The 22720-nt window shown below is 42.6% G+C and overlaps 1 protein-coding gene across 1 annotated transcript; it reads right to left on the reverse strand.

Moving 5' to 3' along the window:
- Window positions 1–12474: 12474 nt before the first annotated feature.
- LOC148639798 (uncharacterized) lies at window positions 12475–19983 on the reverse strand. Its single transcript, XM_088621600.1, has 7 exons — window positions 19972–19983; window positions 18248–18330; window positions 17780–17921; window positions 17431–17538; window positions 15630–15749; window positions 15042–15212; window positions 12475–13121 (listed from the first exon to the last, which is right to left on the reverse strand). Exons 1-7 carry the CDS (start codon window positions 19981–19983, stop codon window positions 12963–12965), a joined length of 795 nt encoding a protein of 264 aa, XP_088477726.1. The 3' UTR covers window positions 12475–12962.
- Window positions 19984–22720: the final 2737 nt, after the last annotated feature.

A 22720-nucleotide genomic window follows, 5' to 3' on the forward strand; every position in this document is an offset into this window, starting at 1 on the left:
GAGTCCCTGAGGCGTACCGTCCAATTTTTCGAAAGAGTGAAAAAACAAGCTTGCATGAGAGAAAAGGGCGCAGTGAACTGCGCAGAGTAGCTGACGTTGACCAAAAGCTAAAGTTGCTTAAATAATTTAAAATCCGTCTGACTACTGCAGATCTCATGTAATTGAGCAGAAAGTCACCGGGCTCTTATAAGCGGTTCTGTTAGCAGAGTTTGAGTTAACACACTGCACCCCTTTGAATGGATTTTTATCACCTTTATTACCTTTGCCTGTCTGGGGTGTGGGGCTGTATCTCTTCCTCAGTTTAAAGTCTGATACGTCAGCAGTAAACTGAGAGACTAAAACCCACTATCGATGAAACATCTGCTTTGCGACACTTCTCAAACTGCTCCAAAGTCGGGCGCAGAGTATCATCCTCTAAACTGAAAGCCACAATGGACTCCACAATCACCCATAATATTCAATTCAATTCAATTTATTTTATATAGTGCCTTTCACAACAAGGTTGCCCCAAGGTGCTTAACAATGCAAGTAACCATGCATGTTGTAAATACAGAACAGAAGACCGGAAGACAACAGAGGAGAGGAACCCAAAACTCCTTAGTTAGGAAAAGAAAAACCTCTGGGGGTCCAAGGTCAACTGGCTGCCCAACCCCTTTGGGCATGCTAACATTATACAATTCAAAAAGGAAATAAATAAATGAGGGTATTAATCCATCCATCATGTCTTCTGTATGTCAGTATTACAGACTGCAGTACCGTAATATCTGTAATACAAAGGACCACCACAAACTAAAACAAGCCCAAGAGCAGCACGCGTGAACCAAGGAAAAAATATCAGCTCCACAAAACAAGTCCCCAAACATGCTACATCCCCACTATATTAACAGCAAGGTGAAAGTGGGGAGGTGATTTTTATATTTTTTTAAAGAAAATTAAAAATAAGAAACAATGACATGCCCCTGCCTAACTTTATTGCATGGCTTTAAAAGCTATAAAACATTTTTAGATAGTTAAACACCACTTATGCATGAAAAGCAGCTGATTTTTCTTCCTCGTGATCAGCTTAGAATCTTTGTGAGCGCTGTAAATTAAAATAAGACTGCCAATGCAACACGAAACGTATACACAAAAATCACATTCTTCTCTAAAACCAGGAATGACTTGGCTAAAGCTGCGTCAGTGACTATCGGGAAGGTGTACTGATGGAGAGTGGAAATACAGCCCGCTTCCCTCCCCCACTGCAAGGTGGTAATGCGCTGGTTGGCACGAAACAGCCCTGCTTTCCGGGTCTCCCGGTTCATTCATCAAGCTGTTACTTACAGACCTGCTGACCTGCTTCACACCACAAGAAGAGAGGACAATGTGATTCTTTCTGTAGAAAACACATTGTTATGTTTACAAAATTAAAGTGTTTTAAAAGTTTAATTAAAAAGTACAAAAACACTTAAGATTCTAAGCTAATCATGAGGAAGAAAAATCACCTGTTTATCGCACATAAAAAGTTGTTTTAACTATCGTTTTTATAGCTTTTAAAGTCATGCAATGTCTGATTTAGGAAGGGACATGTTCTTGTTTCTTATTTTGGATTTTCTTTAAAACGTTAAAAGAATCTGTTGCCCATTGTGCCATACAGTGTGATGTTACATTTTTTATGTTTTTAAGACACTTAAGAACACTTAGACTGATGCATAAAAATGTAGCACAATGCATTCTCACGTTATGAACTCGTTTACACCTGGGATCCACTTAATTCACACTAAGGTTTCTAAAAAAGCAACCTGGTACTAGATATTGTTTAAATAAAAGTTGTGAAAATCGCGATCTTTAAAATGCCTGTGTTTTGAAGGTTCTGTGTTACTGACATCAGAAACTTGTCTTATAAACAGGCATTTTAATTAGAAAGCAGAGGTAATGAAAACCGGAAAAAACTCTGAAAACTTAAAAAAAATACAACACATTTGAAATGATCATTTATTATTAATAAATTAATATTGTTAATAATGATCAGATATATTATTATAGTTTCAGTGGCCTTTTTAATACCACTATTGTTATTCCCGATTATAACTACAAGGTATGTATATGATTTCGTTTTAAGGCTTGTTGTAAAGTCTTGTGTTAAACTGCCCTACTGGGATGAATAAAGTATTTTGAATTGAACTTAATTAAACCAGTTGAACAGGTTTGTACTCCCACTGTTGACAGTATTCACATTTGCTCATTCATGTTTTTATTTTATTATTAATATCATTTAACACTGAATACACTGTGATATACAAAAAAATAATTTAAAATGTTAATATAGTGTCCATAATATGTGTTGTTTTATTTTTTAAAAAGTGGACTACGGTAATACTACCTGATTTATATATCATATTTAGATCTTTAAATTAATATCGTTATTAATTTCTTTAGTTAAGCGATTCCATATTACATTCCCTATTAAACTGATTCTAAAAGGTACACATTTTTTACTGTAATAATAACAGCAAGCATGCATAGAAAAGGTTAAAACATTATAGCTTTTACAAAGTATATAAACTTAATATAGCCAGAACGAGCACGTCAAAACTTTTCCAGAATATCCACCATAAGTGACCGTATTTAAGACATTGATGCATAAAATGTTTATGAAGAAAGTGGAATACTGTTGTGTACTTTGTATTTAAGCAACCATTACCAGCCATATACAGTATGTATAATATATTTATATTCTTAAATTAATATTGTTTATGATGATATGACGTTCAGAGACATTATGTTCCTGTCATTTTTATACTCAGCTACCAAAATTTCCCTTTAGTTGTAAAATTCCATATTAATATTCCAGATTAAGAGGATTTAAACATGCACAGCAGAGAGATTGAATGAAGCAATCGTTTCACTAACATCTAATGCACCACAAGTGCCACCTGTCGATCATCTCTGCCCAGCGAATCACGTGCCGTGGCAACCTGCAGCCCCAGTCCCACGTTACGGGGTTTTACTGCGGATTCTGGATGTCTACATCTGTAACAGGTCATTTAAATCTCACATAAAGGCACACTGACAACTAGATGAAACGTTGCATTTACATTTTTGAAACTATACATTTTTTATTCTACTCAGTGTTCCACAAATCGGCCCATCTGACAGATGATCCTTTCAGCTGATAATTCAATTATTAAAATAACAGTAAGAACATGACTGAAATGTATCAAGTCAATTACACACGGAGAGATTTAGCCCTCTGGCTTGAGTACAATATAAATCCCGAAAGTGAATCCCAGCAGGACTGACCTCCCCATGGCCCCACCCCCTCTTTAGATACTGTGCGCAGTCATGCCTCGACCAAGTCCCCACAGACACCAATGGAAACAGAGCAAACCGCTCATCTCCACCTTCTTACAATATTTCACTGATCTGTCACAAATCCACGTTTGGATTAGGTGAGCCGTTGTTACTAGTACGCTGGGCAAACGTCCCGAGATCGAATTCTTCCGCGACGGGGGTACCTTTAAAGCGGAGACGACGGCACCGAAAATTTTTGGCGCGCCCTCTCTTTAAAGCCCTGGCCAAATACGAAGACAGTACGTACAGTTATAATTCAAACGGAATTAAAAACTACACATCCCAGTTACCATGGTGGTGCTTGTGATCATTGCGTTTAACCAACGAAACAGGGCGAAAAACCAGTCACATGACTTTGGGGCAGAGTTTCGAAAGCTTAACCTATCAGCAACAAAGCGAAATTTACACGATAGGCTACCTCAAACTGTCAGTTACACGACTGTGTATGTCGCTTAAGCCACTCCTATTTGGCATTTTAGTTATGGAGGCGAGAAGACGCCCCCCCCCCCCCTCTCTGGGTGTCTGATTTGCCGCCATGTTTAACCGGCCGTGTCCGAATCGCAGTAGCTACGCGTATGAAATAAAGTTCATCCCAGCTACAAAACATATATATTTTTGTGGTAAGAGGGCGCAAAACATCAGTATTTACTGCTATTAATTACTGTACGATTTATAGTTGAAATCTGAGCCTAGATATAAAGTTAGATATAAAGTTAAAATCTCGACAAAGCAATGTAGGAAATACAGAGAAAAGAAATCCTTTCTGACATCTAAAATCAGTTTCGATCAAGGTCTCTAAAACGAACAAGAAAAAGAGGATTTTCGGAGGGCAATTACGCTGTGTTTATATAGGATAAGTGATCTATGAGCAATCTAATTTCTTGTTCGTTTAAAACAGTGAAATGTCAGCTGCAAAAGATCGCACCAGAAACAGCACTCTCTCTGCCTGTCATAGACGTTCAGGAAAGGCTGAATGAAGTCATGTTAAGAACAATAATTCGGTGATCAATAATAACAGTTGTAGGACAAGAAACAAAAGATAATGAAAACTTCTTTAGGCTAAAACTCAAGTTCATTCTACAAATTAAGGCAAATGAAAATTCAGGATGTTAAAGTGCTAGAGGTGTAAAAAATACAAAAATGCACATGAGTAAAAAGTTTTAGAAATGGAGCAGGTGTTGCTTTGAAATAAGCAAACAGAAAAAAAGCCATGACTAAAGTGCAGAAGAGGGATGCAGGAACACTTGCTTAGATATACAAAAAAAATCACAAAAAGGTGTGTTACAAAAGAACATGCAAACATGTTCATCATGTACATCAATTTCCCTTCACGATCAATAAAGTCTTATCTACATGTATAAACATGAAACAGAGTGAGGAATCAGAAAATTAGCATGCATAAAAAACAGCAATTCTGTCAGTGAGCCCTAAATGAATTAATAGCAACCATGGTTTCATGGAGGGCTTCTCAGATAGTTGGGCATTCAGGTAGATTGCCAGGTGAAAGGATTTGTAAACATACTTTGTTAAAGCAAGTCAGTTTTTTCTGCAACACATAAAAGACATTTTTCCAAGAAAGTTTAGCCTTTGTCACTAATGAAACCACTAAATAAAGACATAAATATAGAAATCTTAAGATTTTGTTATTCAATGTTGGTAGCAGGATGAACTGTGCTAAGTGTATATTTTGTCGCAGCTTTGCTGCAAGATGTTAACAGTGAAAAAAGGTATTTAGAAATGAGTTATTTCAAGAAGAAAATGTTCAGAATAATTGCAAATCTAGCAGGATAGAGAAAGCACAGAAAACAGGCAGTTAGATTGATCAGATTAGTATGAAAAGTTATTTAGCAAAGGGAATGAGAAGAGTGACAAACTAGTATGCTTTAGATCTTTTTATCTGGACCAGGGAAAACTGATCATGTTTCTCTATAACAATAATAAAAAACTTTATTTTATATATCACCTTTAAAAGTGGCATCTCAAAGCATTACAGTAGATATAAAAACAGATAAAAGGACCACAGATTACAAAGTAAATACATATAAGAAAGACAAGCAGTTAGAGGTGCTACCAAAATTAGAAAATGAAGCAGATACAGACACTAAGTCTTCTGAAAAGAAAGGTTCTGAGGTTAGATTTAAATGCACTCAGGGTACGTGACTGATATCACTGGGAATACAAATTGAGAGCTCTGGGGTGCAGCTAGAGAAGACCCTGTCACCCACAGAATGTAGATGTTCTTGAGGACAGCTAGAAGACCAGAGTCAGACGGACAAAGGTGGGGAGTAGACAGATAATAAGCCATATACTGTAGGTACTGAATGAGGATGAGGATTTTGAAGTTGACTCGAAACCTGATAGGTAACCAATGCAAGGACTTGAAAACAGGTGTAATGCATCCCTGATAGGATTCTCGCTGTCATATTCTGAACATATTGAAGATTGCTCAGTGTGGATTTAATTTCCCCAGTGAACAGGATGTGCATTTATTAATTCTAGAAAAAAAAGCCTTTCTTGATTTCTCTAGTTCTTAGTTTCTCTAGTTCCCTTTAAAATAAACTATTATTCCACAATGCAGAGTATTATATGGACAGTATTTACACATGATATTGTGATTTAAAGAAATGAACACAAGCAGCTTTTCGAGATTTAAGTGTTGGCTGAGTTATTGCAGGATAAAAAACTAGAGATGTTGGTAAGAAGATAATATTGGGATAGCTGAGGAATACAAGTATAACAAGAACACTTCCTAATGGGGTTAGGCATACTTTTGATGAAGATGATGAAGTTAACTGAGTGTATGTTTACATAGATACTGAAATGAGGATTGTATTTTAGATTTTGTGTAGTTGCTAGCATTGAACTGTGTGTTGGATGCACATGAATTGAAGGAATGGGCAAACATCGCTGATGCGGATCCACAGAGCCAGCATATTAAGATGTTTATAATTAGAGGCAATTTGTTTAAATAACTAGGTATGGATACTGATGTGCAAGAGAGGTGGAAAGGCTGTTTACTTAAGCCAGCACTATAAAATATTTTATTCTCAGTGAGATGCTGCCATTTCATAGTGGGTTTCTAACACTGTGTATAGTTCAATCCACACAGTGCCTTTACTTCCATCCATTTCTAATCTCTTTATCCAGTACAGAGGATTAGGAGCCTATCCCAGTAAGCAACGGACACAAGGCAGAATACACCCTGGACATAGCGCCAGTCCATCACAGGACAGACAGACACAAACACACACACCAGGGCCAGTTTTCCCATAAACCAATTAACTTACCAGTATGTTTTGGAGTGCGAGAGGGAGTCATATCACACATATGGAGAAAAACCATGTAACCCAGAGAGAACATGCAAACCCCACACACACAGGATGGCAGGAATTGAATCTAGGACCCTAGTGCTCCAAGATAGCAATGCTAACCACTTTGCCACCATTATAAATGGATGGATATCTTAGTTATCTTTCTAGTTCACAGGTTTGCATGCATAATTTAATTTTGAAAGGCGCCGAGACATCAGGTACTACTGTTGTATTTATGAAAAAGAAACAAAACAAAAAGCATACTAACAACTGTGCCATCCTACTCTTTAGTTAATACAATTTATTATTTATAAACAGTTAACATTGTTAGCAAAATATTTTGAATTATATTTAGTCAGATTTAATGTATATTTGAACAATGAAAATATATTTTTACAAGATGCGGGGGAAAGTGCAACAACTTATTACAGTGCTAAATTTAATATTGATTGCTTATAGTTTATGCTAACACCTAACTTTCTTAATTAGGTGTAATTAAAACAGTGAACTAAGTGTAACATACCATTCAGAAATACAATCGAGAATAGTTTTGTGGTGTTTGTATGGAAGAAACGTTTCTAAAATGTATAACGTAACAAATTTAAAGACGATTAAATTCTGTAATCTTTCCACTTGTAATGTCATTAGACAGAACAAGAAGTTTCTGCTTTGTCTAAGGATGGTATCAAAAAGTAGTCTAGGTGGTGAGAAAGCTGTGCTTAATGATAATTAAGTGACTTAAAAGTAAAAAGAGATGGTTCATATTGCTTGATTAATTTTAAAAACTAAGTTATAAATGCAGACGCGATCGCTGCCATAAGCGCTCCAGGCAGTAGAACGTTCGTTCTGTGCTGCTGCGCTCCGCGCCTCCTCCCTCTCTCGGTGCCGCGCCCCTCTCTGACGGAGCGCAGTGGGCGGTACGCTATTTTCAGAGCCTCTGATTGGGAAAAAAAGACCTGCTGATGAGTTTCACACAACAGGAAGAGAAAAGAATGGGATTTTTTCTCTTCGAAACGTGTGTTGTCTTTATGAAATTCGTGTATTTTAAACGTTTAATTAAGAAGTAAAAACCTTACAGCGTACACAGAGATTCTGAGCTGATCACGAGGAAGAAAAATCACCCATTTTTCGCGCATAAAAAGTGGTTTTTAACTCTCGTAACCCATTTTTATACGTTTTAAAGTCGTGCAATGTCTAAGTTAAGCAGGAACACATCATTATATCTCATTTTTTATTTCTTTTTAAAAAAAATTAAAAATCGTTTGCCCAGCCTATTACTAGACTAATAGCTCATTGACACCTGTAGAAGGCTTCACAGCCAAAACGTGTTTCTTTTCTTCTCTTTTCAGCCTGGAATAAACCTTTACTTGTTCCTAATAGTTAAGCACCCGATTTTCAACAGGATTTTCTTAATTTATTATGCCGAACGTTGCTTCTGATACAACAACTTCCAAAACAAGTTAATTTATCAAAGATGAGGGCACAGTCACTGCAGGAGTGTTAATGCAAAACTGTCCAGCGCAGCTCCCTAATTCAAAGTAAGTAAGGAAGAAGAGGCTAAAATTATTCCAAACTGGTGTAGAGAGTGATAATCAGCCATCTCCTCGATTGCCACTGTAGCTAATTGCATCAATGAATTAAAGACTTGGATATGTGAAAACCTTTGTCACTCAACTCTGATAAAACTGAGCTTCTGCTGTTTGGAGGCAACAGTGCAGATACGACTGCTATAACCTCAGCACTCAACTCTGAGGGTTTAAAAGTTTGCCTCAAAGATTCGGCACATAATCTAGGCATCATTTTAGACACAAGACTAATACAGTATCGAAGGCGTGCTTCCTACAGTTAAGAAACATTGCAAAACTAAGGCATTTTCTCTACACTCAAGACACAGAGAAACTAATACATGCTTTTGTATACAGCAGATTACATTACTATAATGCCCTGCTATCAGGGAGCACCTATCGCACTTTCAACACCTTATAGCGAATTCAAAACGAGGCAGCTAGAATTGGTACTTGGAGCAGAAAGTACGACAACACCTATACTTAGCTCTCTCCATTGGCTTCCTGTCAGGTACAGGGCAGACTTCAAAATTATTTTACTTTACTTATAAGGCTCTCAGAGGTCAGGTGCCTGTGTGATTAATGGAGCTGATTAATGTTAATGATTAATCCACATATTAATAAAATAACAGCTGGCGGTAAAGCCTTCAGCTACAGGGCCCCTAGTTTATGGAACAGTCTGCCAGCCTACGTACGGGATGCCGAGTCAATCTCAGGACTTAAATCCCGACTGAAAACCTATGACTTCAGCCCAGCCTACTCACACCTTACATCATAGCCCGCTGGAGCTATGGCTGCTGGTGCTGCTGTACATGCCATTGTGTGTCTCTGTGTTGGCCCACCAGGTAGATACATCTGTTCTGACCAGACTATCCAAGGGGGACATCGCGAATATAGCTATCGTTTAAGGAGAATTTGCTGGTCTACATGGATCTGCATGGAGTACTGTCACACAGAAGGACACGATGGAAGGTTTAATACTCCACACTTAGTACTTTTTTTTAATTGTATAATGTTAGCATGCCCAGAGGGGTTGGGCAGCCAGTTGACCTTGGACCCCCAGAGGTTTTTCTTCTCCTTACTGAGGAGTTTTGGGTTCCTCTCCTCTGTTGTGTTTTGGCCTCTTCTCTTTCTGTACTGTAACACGAATTACGGGGGAGCTAGGGGGAGCTTAGCTTACCTGAATAAGGCACGAGCTTCCCTGAAGAGACCATTTGCGAAATTTTGGGGGTCTCTAAAATATGGAAACTGTCAATTAAAAAAATGTCCTATTTATACAGTATGGGTCACTTTTTTCCGGCATAGACTACATTTGCATTTCTGTTCTGAGCGTGTTGCTGCCATAGAAATAGCTAAGTAATTTAATACAATACCGATCAAGTCATGGTGGTGCTGTTACAAAAGTAGGCAACGTTCCTTTACACGTGACAAATGGACAAGCTAAAACGATGAAAACTGAAAAACGTTGATAATGCCCAAGAGAAAACAGGGAACTTGACTGGCTAATCTTGGGTTCACAAAAAAACCCAAACTGCGCGATCTGACTGTTGCTGCTAGCGGTTGCTCGTCAGACAGTTTAGATGCTGACTTGCCTGCCTGGCCTGCCCCTCCGAATACGTCCACCAACAGCGCCAGCTCCCCAGAGGAAGAGGCTGATCCCTCTGTGACCCCAGTCGCCACCAATCTCCCGGCTAACTGGACCAGTCAGCAGTGGACAGAGTAAAAAAAACGCAACCTGTGGCTTTTTGTTAAGAAAAGAAACTTGGGATGCACAGCATGCAGAGATGCAAAGAGTCTCCTGCTGTCAGAAAAAGCACTTGGCATGCATTTATCTGAGGAGTGGATTCATGGAGATGTAAGTAGGCCTTTGCAGAACCAGCTGCGGAAAAAAAATATATAAACACGGTGATACTGTAGCTTATCACATAAAAGGGCCGTTGATATTGAAGAGACGAAGCAAAAAGAAATTCTCCCAAACAAGGTACTTGAAATTAAAGCAAATTTAATTCAAGAAACCGCAGTTTCATTCAGATCTGCCCATATGGTGTCCAAGGAAAGATTAACTTATAAAAACTTCACTCCTTCAATAATGTAACCCGAGCTTAATGGTGCCAAAGTAGGCCCTGTACATAAGTCAGACCATTCCTGTGCTGAAATATGTCATATTGCAAAGCAAATGCAGAACAAGCTTGTGTCGAGTATAAAAGAACTTAAGTCACAAAATAGCCTCACTATTGATGAAAGCACAGTGCACGGGCGTGCTCACCTCATCGTATACATGAGATGCGATGAGAGTGGGAAAGGGGATGTGGACAATGTATTTTTAGACATCACAGAGCTGACGGATGGCACAGACACGGAATCAATCTACAGTTGCCTGAGAGGGAGCCTTACGAACGTGGGTTTGGATGATGAGTTCTTGAAGAAATATCTCATCAGCATAGCCACTGACGGGGCTGCAGTGCTCACTGGCAAATCCTCTGGACTGACTGCTATACTAAAGCGTGACTTTCCTAAAGTGTAGTCCATACGCTTTCTGGCACATCGCCTTGAACTGTTAGTACAGACCTTCGATATCTTGACAGCCAGGAAAGACACCGGCGGTCAATCCGCAGTGAAGGCCGAGCAGCGCTCATCACTGGGCGTGTTTAAAGATGTTGACATCTCAGAGGGTACAGGAAAGATAAACCGGCCCCAGTTCTATCAGTCTGTGATCAGTAGCCTTACAAAGCGACTCTGATTCTGAATTAGTCCAGATGCTGAAACCGCTGGATAAGGGCTTCTGGCCACAGGATCATGATGTCTTAATTCTTTACAGGGAAGTTGGTGCGCTTGCTAAAGCACTGGGCGCACCCATCAGAGAGGCAGTGGAGGAATTCCGCGACTGGAAATTACAAGGCAAAGCATCAGGACAGACGCTGGGAAAACTCCACAGCAGGCCGGACGTGCCTCGCCACCTCAGCCGACTGCGAGCGGGGGTTCTCTGCCCTGAGTGACACTAAGAGAAAACGAAGCCTCTCCTCTCTTCTTTTTGTTGATCTGAATGGACCTCCTTTGGAGAGATTCGATCCCTGCCTCTTGTATCATCTTGGAGTAAAGCAGGCCACCGCTCGTCCACTTCATGGGCAACAGGACGGACACCACAGACAGCTGAGCCCAGACCTCTGTGGACACTTCTATTGTAAGGTAAGAGTAACTCCTGTTAAACTATAACTATATAATCCAGTGCTCACTTTGTATGCGCTAGCTGACTGGCCTTTCACACGTGATGCGCCCCCCCCCAAACCAGGGGTGAGCTCCCCCTGATGCCAAGATATCATTTGCACCCTGCAGTAACGTCATGTGTTGTCACACAGCTTTGTTAAGTGCCTTGGGGCAACCTTGTTGTGAAAGGCGCTATATAAAAATAAATTAAATTGAATTGAAATTGAATATAGGACAGCTTTTGTCTAAGTCATTTCTGTTTGAGGAGGTGCCAGTTACTGAAAGTAACGATTCACACACTTCAGACACCACTTTCCTTATTGCAAGCACTCCAAGTAGCCTACACAGTAAAAAACCGCTCCAGTCACAAGGAATCACAGCCCTACCTGTGAATAGACTGTGAGTTTCTTTTAACGCTGAGTTCCAGTATGATGAGCTGTATTAACAATGTAATTTGTGCCACAGAAAGTAGTGTTTGTGCTGCTTTTGTTCCTCAGATATATTGAACTGATGACTAAAGCTAGAATACAGCAATAGCTAGTCTGTATTTTACATTGTTTACATTTTTCTAATTTACTCATATTTTTAGCTGTGGCTAAATATATTTTCCCAGAAACTAGATTACTCAAATTATTTCTAGCAAAAAAAAATATCTGGTAACATTTTTCTGTTAGGTAGTATTATTTATTCCAACATTTTTATAAACCTTATCTGGAGAATTCTGATCAGCTTGCCCAGCAGGATTGAGGTTTGACTGTAACTATAAATATCGTTTGCACCCTTTGTGTCATCAATGTGTCACTGTCAAGCTTAGTTTGGTTCTGTAATTCTGTTTTTATGCTTGCCTGCTTATCAACATTGAAGCTCTGCTCTGCAAGACAAGTCTGTTGTGAAGACTTATTGTTCATGAGTCCAAATCACGTCCATATTAGCTCAACCCAACAGACAACACTGAGGACTGGATGGAAATATTACACCATCATGAGAGCTCTCCGCTGCTGACAGTCTCATCACACTCTGTTGCTGAAGGTGAGCTGCAGGGACCAGTTGACTGTGTTCACGTGTGTGTGATCAGGCACAAATGGCAAATCTTTAATCAATCATTTAAATATTACATACATATGAACCGCAATGTAACTGAAATCACAAATTGGAAATGAACTCTGCCTCCTTCTGATATCTTGACACAGGTAGATTTCAGCTTGACTGGCTGAGCCACTTTCTGACACCCAGCCAACTGCTGTCTCAGACCAACATGAGTAACAACCCGGTGTTTTTCAGGAGGATGATTTTGGAAACACGGAGGAGATCAGCTCCAGTGTATTTTTGTTTAACACCAATACATTTGTGTGCAGTGAACTTCACTGGGTCAGTATTATTCTGATACTAAGATTTCCATATGTTGTCCAAATTAATGTCTCCTTTTCCAAACCTTGGAAATCAGTCATTTTTAAGAAAAGGATACAGCACACGTGTCAGGGATTGTGCTCTGCAAAAGGATGTACAGCCATTGTGAATTTTCACAGGTTCCACAATGCAAGAGCAGCTATTCTTAAGACACCGTCTGCCGCCTGTACCCAACACCAGCGGCTGAGTCTAGCAGTCCTACCTGGAGCTCAGGGCCTCTGGGATCCTGCAGAGGCAGTGGCAGCACATCCTCCACAAGCACACGAGTCAGGTGCTCTGCACTGCAGGGAGCTCTGGGCTGCAGCTACAGTGGGACAAGGAACAAAAGGAAACTGTTAGCAGCTCTTCCTCAAGACTCAGCATGATGTAAACAGATGGAACTATACAACCTGTCACTATAACTCTTTTAGAAAAAGCATGACCACAGGCCAGTCCTATAGAAGCCATTTTCAAGGTCTGAAAATACATCACAACATATATTTTGAATGTATTGTTTTAGACTTAGGAGTACTGCAGTTGATGCACCACATATTGATGTTAGGAAATGGCACTTATTGAAGTGGAGAAGACGGGGAGCTTTGTGAGAGTTATGTTCTCTGACTTCTCCAGTGCCTTTAACACCATCCATCCACCTTTACTGAGAGACAAGCTAAGGGCGGCGCAGGTGGACACTCCCCTGGTGTCCTGGATTATAGACTATCTGACCTGCAGGCCACAGTATGTACGGCTACAGAGCTGTGTGTCCGAACAGATTGTTAGCAGTACTGGGGCTCCACAAGGGACTGTCCTTGCTCCATTCCTGTTCACCTTTTACACCTCTGACTTCAGGTACAACTCTGAGGCATGTCATCTGTAGAAGTTTTCAGATGACTCTGCAATTGTGGGGTGTATTAGAGAGGGGAGGGAGGAGGAATATAGGAGCTTGATTACCAGCGTTGTGGAGCGGTGTCATCTTAACCATCTCCAGCTAAACACCAGCAAGAACAAAGAAATGGTCCTGGACTTTCGAAGGAATAAGTCTCTGCTGAACCCTGTTTCCATCCAGGGTGAGGCCATAGAAGGGGTGCAGTCCTATAAGTACTTAGGGGTACACCTGGATAATAAGCTGGAGTGGTCTGGTAACACTGACGCCCTGTACAAGAAAGGCCAGAGCTGACTCCTTTGGTGTGTGTGGAACACTGTTACACGTTTTTTATGAATCAGTGGTGGCAGCGGCCATCTTCTACGCTGTTGTATGGTGGGGTAGCAGCATCATGACAAGAGATGCAAATAGGCTCAATAAACTCATCAAGAAGGCTGGCTCTGTGTTGGGGCTGAGCCTTGACTCCCTGGAGCTGGTGGCTGAGAGGAGAATGCTGACCAAGCTCACAGCCATGAACAACGCCTCTCATCCGCTTCATGGGACTGTTACTGGGCAGCAGAGCACTTTTAGCAACAGACTGTTCCAGCTACGGTGTTCAAGGGAACATTTCCGCACGTCTTTCCTCTCAGCGGCTGTCAGGGTGTATAACGCTGCCCTAGGCTAGGACTGTTAGCCCTTCATTTGCTCGTCTATGGACAGCATGTTGCTCCATTGTACTTTTTTGACACTCAATCTGTATATACCTATGCACATTTTGCACATATTTTATTGTTTTTACAGTGACTATAATCATATTTTGCACACACCTATGTATTTATTTTTATTTATTTATTTTATATTTATTTATAACTAATTTCTCGTCCACCTAATGTCTGTTTTTGTTTTGCTTCTCTTGGTCTGCTGTAACACATCAATTTCCATTCAGGATCAATAAAGTCTAATCTATCTATCTTATTGCATCAAACATAATGCCCATCTGCCTCAAACACACTTAAAAATGTAATTGTGAAGAAATGGAAGCAGTGAAGGCAGTTTCATCAGGAAACAGTAGCTCAGTGTGGAACAGGCGCGCAGGGCCTGCAGACAGACAGCTCGGCTCAGGGCATCACTGGGCTGCTTTTTAACAAACGCCTGTGAAGAGATGGGAGAGAAATGTAAACCCCACTTCCCTCCATCAAAAGACACCAGGACAGGGCCTGTGCTCATCTAGAGGCACAGCTGAGAGTCCAGAGACTGTGTGCAGCTGCAGCGAGGAAGAGAGCGAGGGCACCTCTCTCCCCCCTGATTTCTACTGACAGTAAGGACTGTCAGAGCATCCGTGTGGGAAAACAGCAGACAGGCGGCTGCGTCAGACACACTGACCATCATTGTCGCCAGGAGCTCGGCCTTGGCAGGGAAGCTGGGAGCTCCGGAGGGACTGGCGCTGCGCACTGCCTGTGCCATCATGCCCACACTGCGGCACAGGCTCAGTCTGACACTGGGCTCCTGCAGGGGGACACACAGCAGCTCACTCACTGACAGCCCAGGCAGGCCCTGCAAGGAGTGACAAACTCACTGAAATAAATCCTGGCTGCACACACCTTACAGAATGTACCAGCAGGTTAGTCAAGTCTGCAGAAAGCAGTTGTGAGGCTCACACTATGAGCTCTTCTGTTCTTAATAACAAATTTAAACATAAAACCTTAACTGTGATCTTTAAATTTCCTTCCTCTCTGGTGGTCAAATGACCAGTAAAACTAGTTTTAGCTCAAATCCTGGGTTGATTGCTGTATGGAGTTTGCGTGTTTTCCCTGGGTTTCCTCCAGGTGCTCCAGTTTACTGCTCCAGATGCTCCCCGTCTGTCCATTAAGTCATACAGAAAGGATACGCTGATATTACAGTTTTCATGGCTGTCGTCAACAGCAGTAGAAGCCCTGAGTCTGTGTGAGGAGTGGGAACAGATCACCTCACCTCTCTCTCCACAGGATTCTCAAACCCTGCTTCTTTCACACTGTCCTGAAGCGCTTGTTTCACAGTCTCCTGATGAGAGAGGTGCTGGGCAGCCGCACCGACACACTGGTACAGGAAGGCCTGTGACACCGGAGAAGAGGACAGTGAGCACTGAGCTCAGGAGGCTGCTCTGTACAGCTGCACTGAGAGGACATTAGCCGTGGATAGGGATACTCCAATCGATCGGCCGCCGATAGATATCAGCCAATTTTCACTCCAAATGACTCGATTGGTGTTCTCTAAACTGACCAATCTCAAAAACCAATTTTGCGATGACTACATTTCCGACATTACCTGAACATACAGTAGCAACATGTCCTCGCTGGTCTGGCAGTTTTTCCACACTTCTACAAAAGACGAAAAATTTGCAGTTTGCAATACATGTGCAAAAGAAGTCACTCGTGGGGGATCACCAGCTAAAACGTTCAACACCATGAACCTCATCAGAGATTTGAGAACTCAACACCAAAAAGAATCCGCAGAGTGTGAACACTTAGCAAGTGCAAGAGCTGCAGCGACACGCAAACCGACTCTCGCTCAGCCATCAATAACGGCAACACTTAAAACACTGGAGCCTTACAGTAGGCATAGCAAGACAGCCGAAAGAACTACGGGCAGGATCTCTGTAGGCGACGCATGAGGAGATTCTGAATGAAGATAAAACCGATGGTCGGGACAGGAATGACTCAACAGCATCAGAGATTAATCTCCACCTCAGTCAGCAACTCATCCCAAGAAGCGCAGAGCCAATGGCTTTCTGGAAGAGCAATCCAAGCCGTTTCCCTGCCTTGGCAGAAGCAGCTCAGGTCTGCCTTGGCGCTCCTTGTACGAGTGTGGACAGCGAGCGTCTATTCAGTACAGCAGCGCACATTTTGCATGAGAAGAGGAACATATTGTCTTCAACACACGCACAGCTGCTCCTATTCATAAACAAGAATCTGCCCTCGATGATTAGTAAACAAGAGGCTCAGAAGCTAAAGAGCCAAATTATTCAGACTTGTTTCCTTTTGGTTGTAGTCGTCTGCAATCTGCTTGTTAAACATCTTATTGAACATTTTATTTATTTTATTAGAATTATGGGTTGTGGTTAAGACAAGCCTTTAATGTTGTTTTAGCTGTTTTTTTGATATTGCTATATATGTGCCAAAATGTATACAGTATGTAATATTTATAAAGGTTTTGTGTGCACATTTGATGAGTAAAAAGTCTTTATTTTAAGTCATTGTTTTACTTATTTTAGTCAAGTTAAATTCATTTATGATAATTGAACAATAAGCCCACTACATTTCACTGTGTTAATAAAAAATAAACAATTTATTCCTGTGGTCTAGTTTATTTTATTATTGGAAAAAATAACCAGGGTAACACTTAGCCATGGGACATGAGGCGTGTACAGGGCTTATTGTAATGATTTTAACAGAAAAAAGCGTCCGATTCTAATGACAGGGAATCAGCCCTCAACAGCCTGATGGGAGCATCCCTAGCTGTGGAGACGACACACTGAAGCAGAGCACAGAGCGCAGAACCCTGAAGGGGCTCTCCCCTCTACTGCACAATCAAACACTGCTCACAGCTCACATCAACACAACAGCACACACGTATGAACCTAGCCTGAACAGACACACACCTTACAACATCTAATACACAGCAAATTACAGACACACCTGCTATGCCACTACATCACAACACTAGGTGAGCAATAAGACTTTTAGAGAGTAAAAGTCCCAGCTTCTCATGTAGCTCAGCCTTCTGTGAGACTCACCTTCTCCTCAGAGGTGGAGCTGAGAGGGCAGAGCACTCTGACTGTGTCCTGAGTGAGCCTACAGGCCCACACCTCATCCGCCACTGCGCTCAGTGTGCTGGAGAGCAGCTGCAGACACACAGGGGAGGCAATCAGGTCCACAGCAGAATGAGCAAACACACCCACACACCACACTGGGCAGCTGAAATTACTGCACAGCTATGAGAACTGACAACGATTCTCTCACACTATACTGTAGCATGACAGGACCACCTCAACAAGAGAAGAGAGATTATTCTCTTGAATCCACAGCAACCCAGGAGAGGAAGTACAAGACAGCTGTCACTGCATTTGAATGACATGACATTACCTTATAGAGGAGGAAGATCACTTTCCCTGACTGTGCCCACTCCTTCTCACTGTGTGTGTTATCAATCCCCACTCCACACGCTTCAGGAGAGCCAGCACACCCTCTCAGGAGCAGACACGCCGGAACGCTCCTTCCTCCGTGACGTCACTGCTGCGGGCCGGAGCAAACTCTCCCAGAGTGCTTTGCGGGAACTGAAGCCCATCGCCGCTGCAACCCGGACTCGCTGAGTCTGAAGGCAAAACCTCTCTTGAGAGCTTCGCTGTCAGTGTGTGAGACTGACACACTGCTGCTGGAAATACCTGCGGCCGGGAGCAGCAGAGACCCGTCGCGGAGCGGGGCTGCAGGTCTGCCCTCGGCTCTTCTCCGCAGTGACAGGAGGCAGAGAGAGCCGCGCCTCAGGAGCCCCACACGCCTCCACAGGGATCAGCCGCAGGGAGACGATCGCTCCTCCGACACACAGCCGCTCACAAATAACGGCTGCGCTCCTCTCGCGCCCTCAGCGGAGCGGGCAGCCGCGAGCCGGAGGAGGCGGAGACGCCGAGCGCGCGGACCTGCGTCTCAGCCAATCAGAAGCCGCGATCAACAGGGGGCGGGGCCTGGATGATACACAATAGTACAGTAGGAATATTTTAGATTAATTATTCACACAGTAATAACACAGGCGCCAGTGAAAATGCTTGTCAGATACACCTCAGTCCAGTATCCTTCCTTTCCTTAAAAGAGGTTTCAGTAACATGGCTGGGTAGCTTGTCCCACACTCCTACAATACTTTGTGTAAAGAACTCACTCCTGTCCTGACTGGTGAGTCATGTCCAGCTGTTTCCTGAAAGACGCCACTGTTGGGCAGCTTGTTCCACACTCCAACAATAACATTTCCATGTACTGGGACAGTTTCTTGAGAGACTCCTGTATCTTCCTTTCCAGTTTTAACACGCCGGCAATTCATGTTTGTAGTGAAAGGCTCGTCCCATTCAGGGAGATTTGAGTTGTATTTGTTTCTCCTGGGAGCACTGTTCAGGATCCTATTTGAAATCTTCTTGCCTCATCTCTATTGATTTTAACACTTCATAAACTTTGTTAAATCGGACATGATTATGCTGAATCAGATGTTTTGTTCATTGATTGGTTTTTTGGTTTTATTGGAAAACGAGCACCATAATTAAAATAAATGGTAGGCAGTTTATTACCCCGTGTGCAATCAATACCTGTGATTTGAAATCAGGTATAGAATCAGGTCATTATGAGAAGGCTGTGGAGAAGGCTAACTCTGCATTGAGGAAGAATTTTAGCATTTACCTTTTCTAAAGTTTAAAATATAGTGACTAGTTGGCTTTGAAAAATGCCATATTTTTTTACTTTTTGATATTAATGCTACAATAGCAGAATGTCTAGCTCATTTCACACCTTTTATTTATATACTTCCTTTTGTCTGTATACAAGGTAAAATTGCTCCTTAAGAAGAATGTGAATGTTTGTAGAGATAAAACAACTCCTAATATGGAAACTTAGAATGCGCTTTCCTGTGTGAATCTGCTGGATAAAACTCATTGCATTTATCATCTCGGTGGAGAGGTTTCTCACAGATCTGTATGAGAAGCTGCTCTCAGATCTGCATGGTTATATTCTCCCCATGCGCATGAATAAAGGACTCTGCTTGACCACACCTAACCTGTGTGAAGACATTTCTTCTACAATTTCTAAACTTTTCTTCAACAGCATTCAACACAAAATGAAGCCCCTGAGCTGTCAACCTCTGAGAGAATCCAGAAGGATCCAGAGTGCTTTCTGATATGTACAGCAGCTCAGAAAGGTTCCATTCACTGCAGGGCGGCTCAGTTGTTTTTCACTTCATCTAGAAAGCTGATTTGAAGTCTTATGTCTCCAGTCATATCAAAGCAGGTCTTTCATGGTCAGCCCACACTGGAACAGACGTTCCACCTCCACAAGCTTGAAGGTCTTTGCCTGAACCCCTACAGCACTGAGACGAAACTCACAAGTGAGGCCAGATAAGTAAATCGAGATCTGTGAGATCTACTCAGATCAGTAAATCCTGGCACAGTCCTGTATAAGCTCCAGATTGAACCTCAGGCACTCGTCTCTTAAATCTGGACTGGCACGCTAACGTTGAGAGAATCACTGGGATGTCTTGCTTAAGATGGACCTGATGCATGAGGTGATGGAGGGGTTCTCACCTGCAAGAACATGCCTGTAAACTACATTGACATTGTTAGGACCCCCAGCCCCAGTGGAAGAGTGTCAGGCAGCGTGTGGGTGAGCAGTCCCCAGGAGTAGATCCTGGTGAGAATGACGGAACTAGCAGGACGAGCAGTTCAGTCCCTCTGACCGGTACAATACCTTGGCTGAGTGTTTTCCTCCTGGAAGAATCTGGTGCAGCACAGCTCCTGTCCCTCTGTGTGTTATTGGTGCACAAATGATAAGAATCGTGTGAATGGGAAGAGCTCTTTTCAGCTGACTCACATTTTCAGCAAGCGCTTCACAGGAAGGGTGGGGCCCAGTGCTGCCACCAGGGACTGGAGACCAGCCTGAGAGACACACAGCAGCCAAACTGGCACCAAGGGGAACGCGCCCACCCTTGCGATCAGTGCCAGTGAGAGTTTCCACACCCACACAGCCAGTGTCTCAGCTTGATGTCTCAGCTGAGGATGTTCATTATATCTGGAGGTGAGGACAGCTTCTCCACCAGAGTATTTCCTCTCTCGGACCCGTGTCAAACAGCCCTGGAATTTGAGCTGTTAATTCAATGATTAGGTCAGTTTGGTTGTATAAAACACATTGGATTGTCACTAAATCTGATCCCAGATAGCTCAGATTGATGTTTCAAGAGCTCATCATTGACATGAATCTGTTTCTTGCATGTGCACTAAACATTAATGTGTCTCATGTCTCGTTAGCTGTGAGGAAAGACTGTAAATACTGTCTGCAGCACAGCTCCCTGGATACAGATACAAGTGAGTACTGTGTGCGTGGGTGTGGATGTATATTCACCTTTACTGTTCAAAATGCTGAAATGATTTTAAATTAAATACAGCTTTGTTGCCTCACAGTGCTGGGGCCCTGGGTTCTGTGTGGAGTTTGCATGTTCTCCCGGTGTTTGTGTGGGTTTCCTCAAGGTGCTCCATTCCCACCCCCCACCCCCCCACAGTCCTAAAATGTACAGGTAGGGTAACTGGCTTCTGGGAATATTCTCTGTGACATGTTTGAGTGTGTGCGTGTCTCTGTGTGTCTGTGAGTGTGTGTGTGAGAGTGTGTGTGTCTGTGATTGTGTGTTTGAGCGTGTGCGTGTCTGTGAGTGTGTGTTTGAGTGTGTGTGTGTCCGTGTCTGTGTTTGTGTGTTTCTGTGAGTGTGTTTGAGTGTGTGTGTCTGTGAGTGTGTTTGAGCGTGTGATTGATAGATACTTTATTGATCCCATGAGGGAAATTTCAGTGCAACAGCAGCTTTACACAGCCACAGTGTAACGAATGATACAATAATAATAATACAATACATACAATACAATCAGTACAGTGAAGGTGCACTAAAAGAGTTACTCACAGTGCGGACACACAAAGAACAAACTAGAACAGAACAGGACCCAGACAAATCATATAAAACATATATGAACACATATATGAAAATAATTATATATGTAAATAAAGATATTAATATAAATGTATTGCACGGGTACCTGGCATATATTGCACAAAAAACGGTACATTGAAGGACCTGAGCCTCCTCAAGAAGTAAAGTCGGCTCTGGCCCTTCTTATAGAGGGCCTGGATGTTTTTAGACCATTCCAGTCTATCGTCCCAGGTACTTGTACGAGTCCACCATCTCCACGCCACTCCCATGGATGTAGACAGGAGTAGGTTTGACCTTGTTCCTCCTGAAATCTACCACCAGTGTGCGTGTCTGTGTTTGTGTTTGTGTGAGTCTGCCCTGCAGTGGACTAGTGTCCTGTCCAGGGTGTATCCTGACAAGCGTCTTGCTTGCTGGGACAGGTTCAAGCTCCCTGTGACCCTAATTTGGAAGAAGTGAAAATGGACAGATGTTTCCATAATCAGAGTTTCCTAAAATAACGGAACTGCAAGCTCTCTTACAACATTGATATAACAAACGATCAAGTTTCTCAGCCAGAATCTGGTCCCCAAAACTGATCAGGACAAAATCCACCTCCCTTTCGCTGCTTCTCTCTGTCTGTCTTTGTTCTTCCGTTTGGTGTTTTACTCCCCTTTTCAGGTGCTTAAAGGGCTGTAGATGTTCGATCGAAGAGCTAACTTGGAGTCTCAGCTGATCAGCTCAGCAAACGGCTCCATCGATACACTAAGAGCTCAGCAGGAATGAAAACCTGTGACCAGGGTCCCCACTCCTGTGTGTCTGCAGGATTTCAGTCCAGCTGGACTTTCAGTGACCTCAATTAGCTCATTATTGGCTTAATTGGACCAGTTTTACAGCTTCTTCCAGCTCTTCAGGAGCTGCTGCTTCGAAGACCCCTGGAAACCTCACCGACGCCCTGGGTATCCAGGAGCAGGACTGGGGCTGAGCTACAGCAGGGCTCACCAGAAGCAGGCCTGGAGAGCCTCACCTGCAGCTCACAGTGTGAGGCTGGCCTCAGCTTCACTCACGGTCTCCTTCGCTTTGTCTCCAGATGCTTTTGCAGGGACTGGATATTGGTCTGATAGTGTTTGCGGATCTCCAGCTGCGTGTGACCGTCAGTGTGTCTGTTCTGGGCTTGAGGGCTCTGAGCCAGACCGAGGCCAAGGTAAGGAATCATCCCAGCACACAGCTGCTCTGCTGCCAAACTCGAGTCACCACCCGTCCCACAGGAGACTCCGATCAGGACAGTCTGGGGGTGTCTCACAGAAACTGGGACCTAAACTGGCCACAATCTGGTTTCTGGTAGGAGGTATCGCAGTGTCAGAACACTGACCAATAGATTCAAA

This window comes from Lepisosteus platostomus, chromosome 26 (genome assembly GCF_059453375.1).
Source record: "Lepisosteus platostomus isolate fLepPlt1 chromosome 26, fLepPlt1.hap1, whole genome shotgun sequence".
NCBI lineage: Eukaryota > Metazoa > Chordata > Actinopteri > Semionotiformes > Lepisosteidae > Lepisosteus > Lepisosteus platostomus.

What these genes read in the sequence shown, in the direction of transcription:
- LOC148639798 (XM_088621600.1), bottom strand. An exon ending in GCTCCACCTCTGAGGAGAAG is followed by an intron (nt 15,750 to 17,430) that starts GTGAGTCTCACA and finishes CCGGTGTCACAG; the next exon opens with GCCTTCCTGTACCAGTGTGT. An exon ending in AGAATCCTGTGGAGAGAGAG is followed by an intron (nt 15,213 to 15,629) that starts GTGAGGTGATCT and finishes CACTCCTTGCAG; the next exon opens with GGCCTGCCTGGGCTGTCAGT.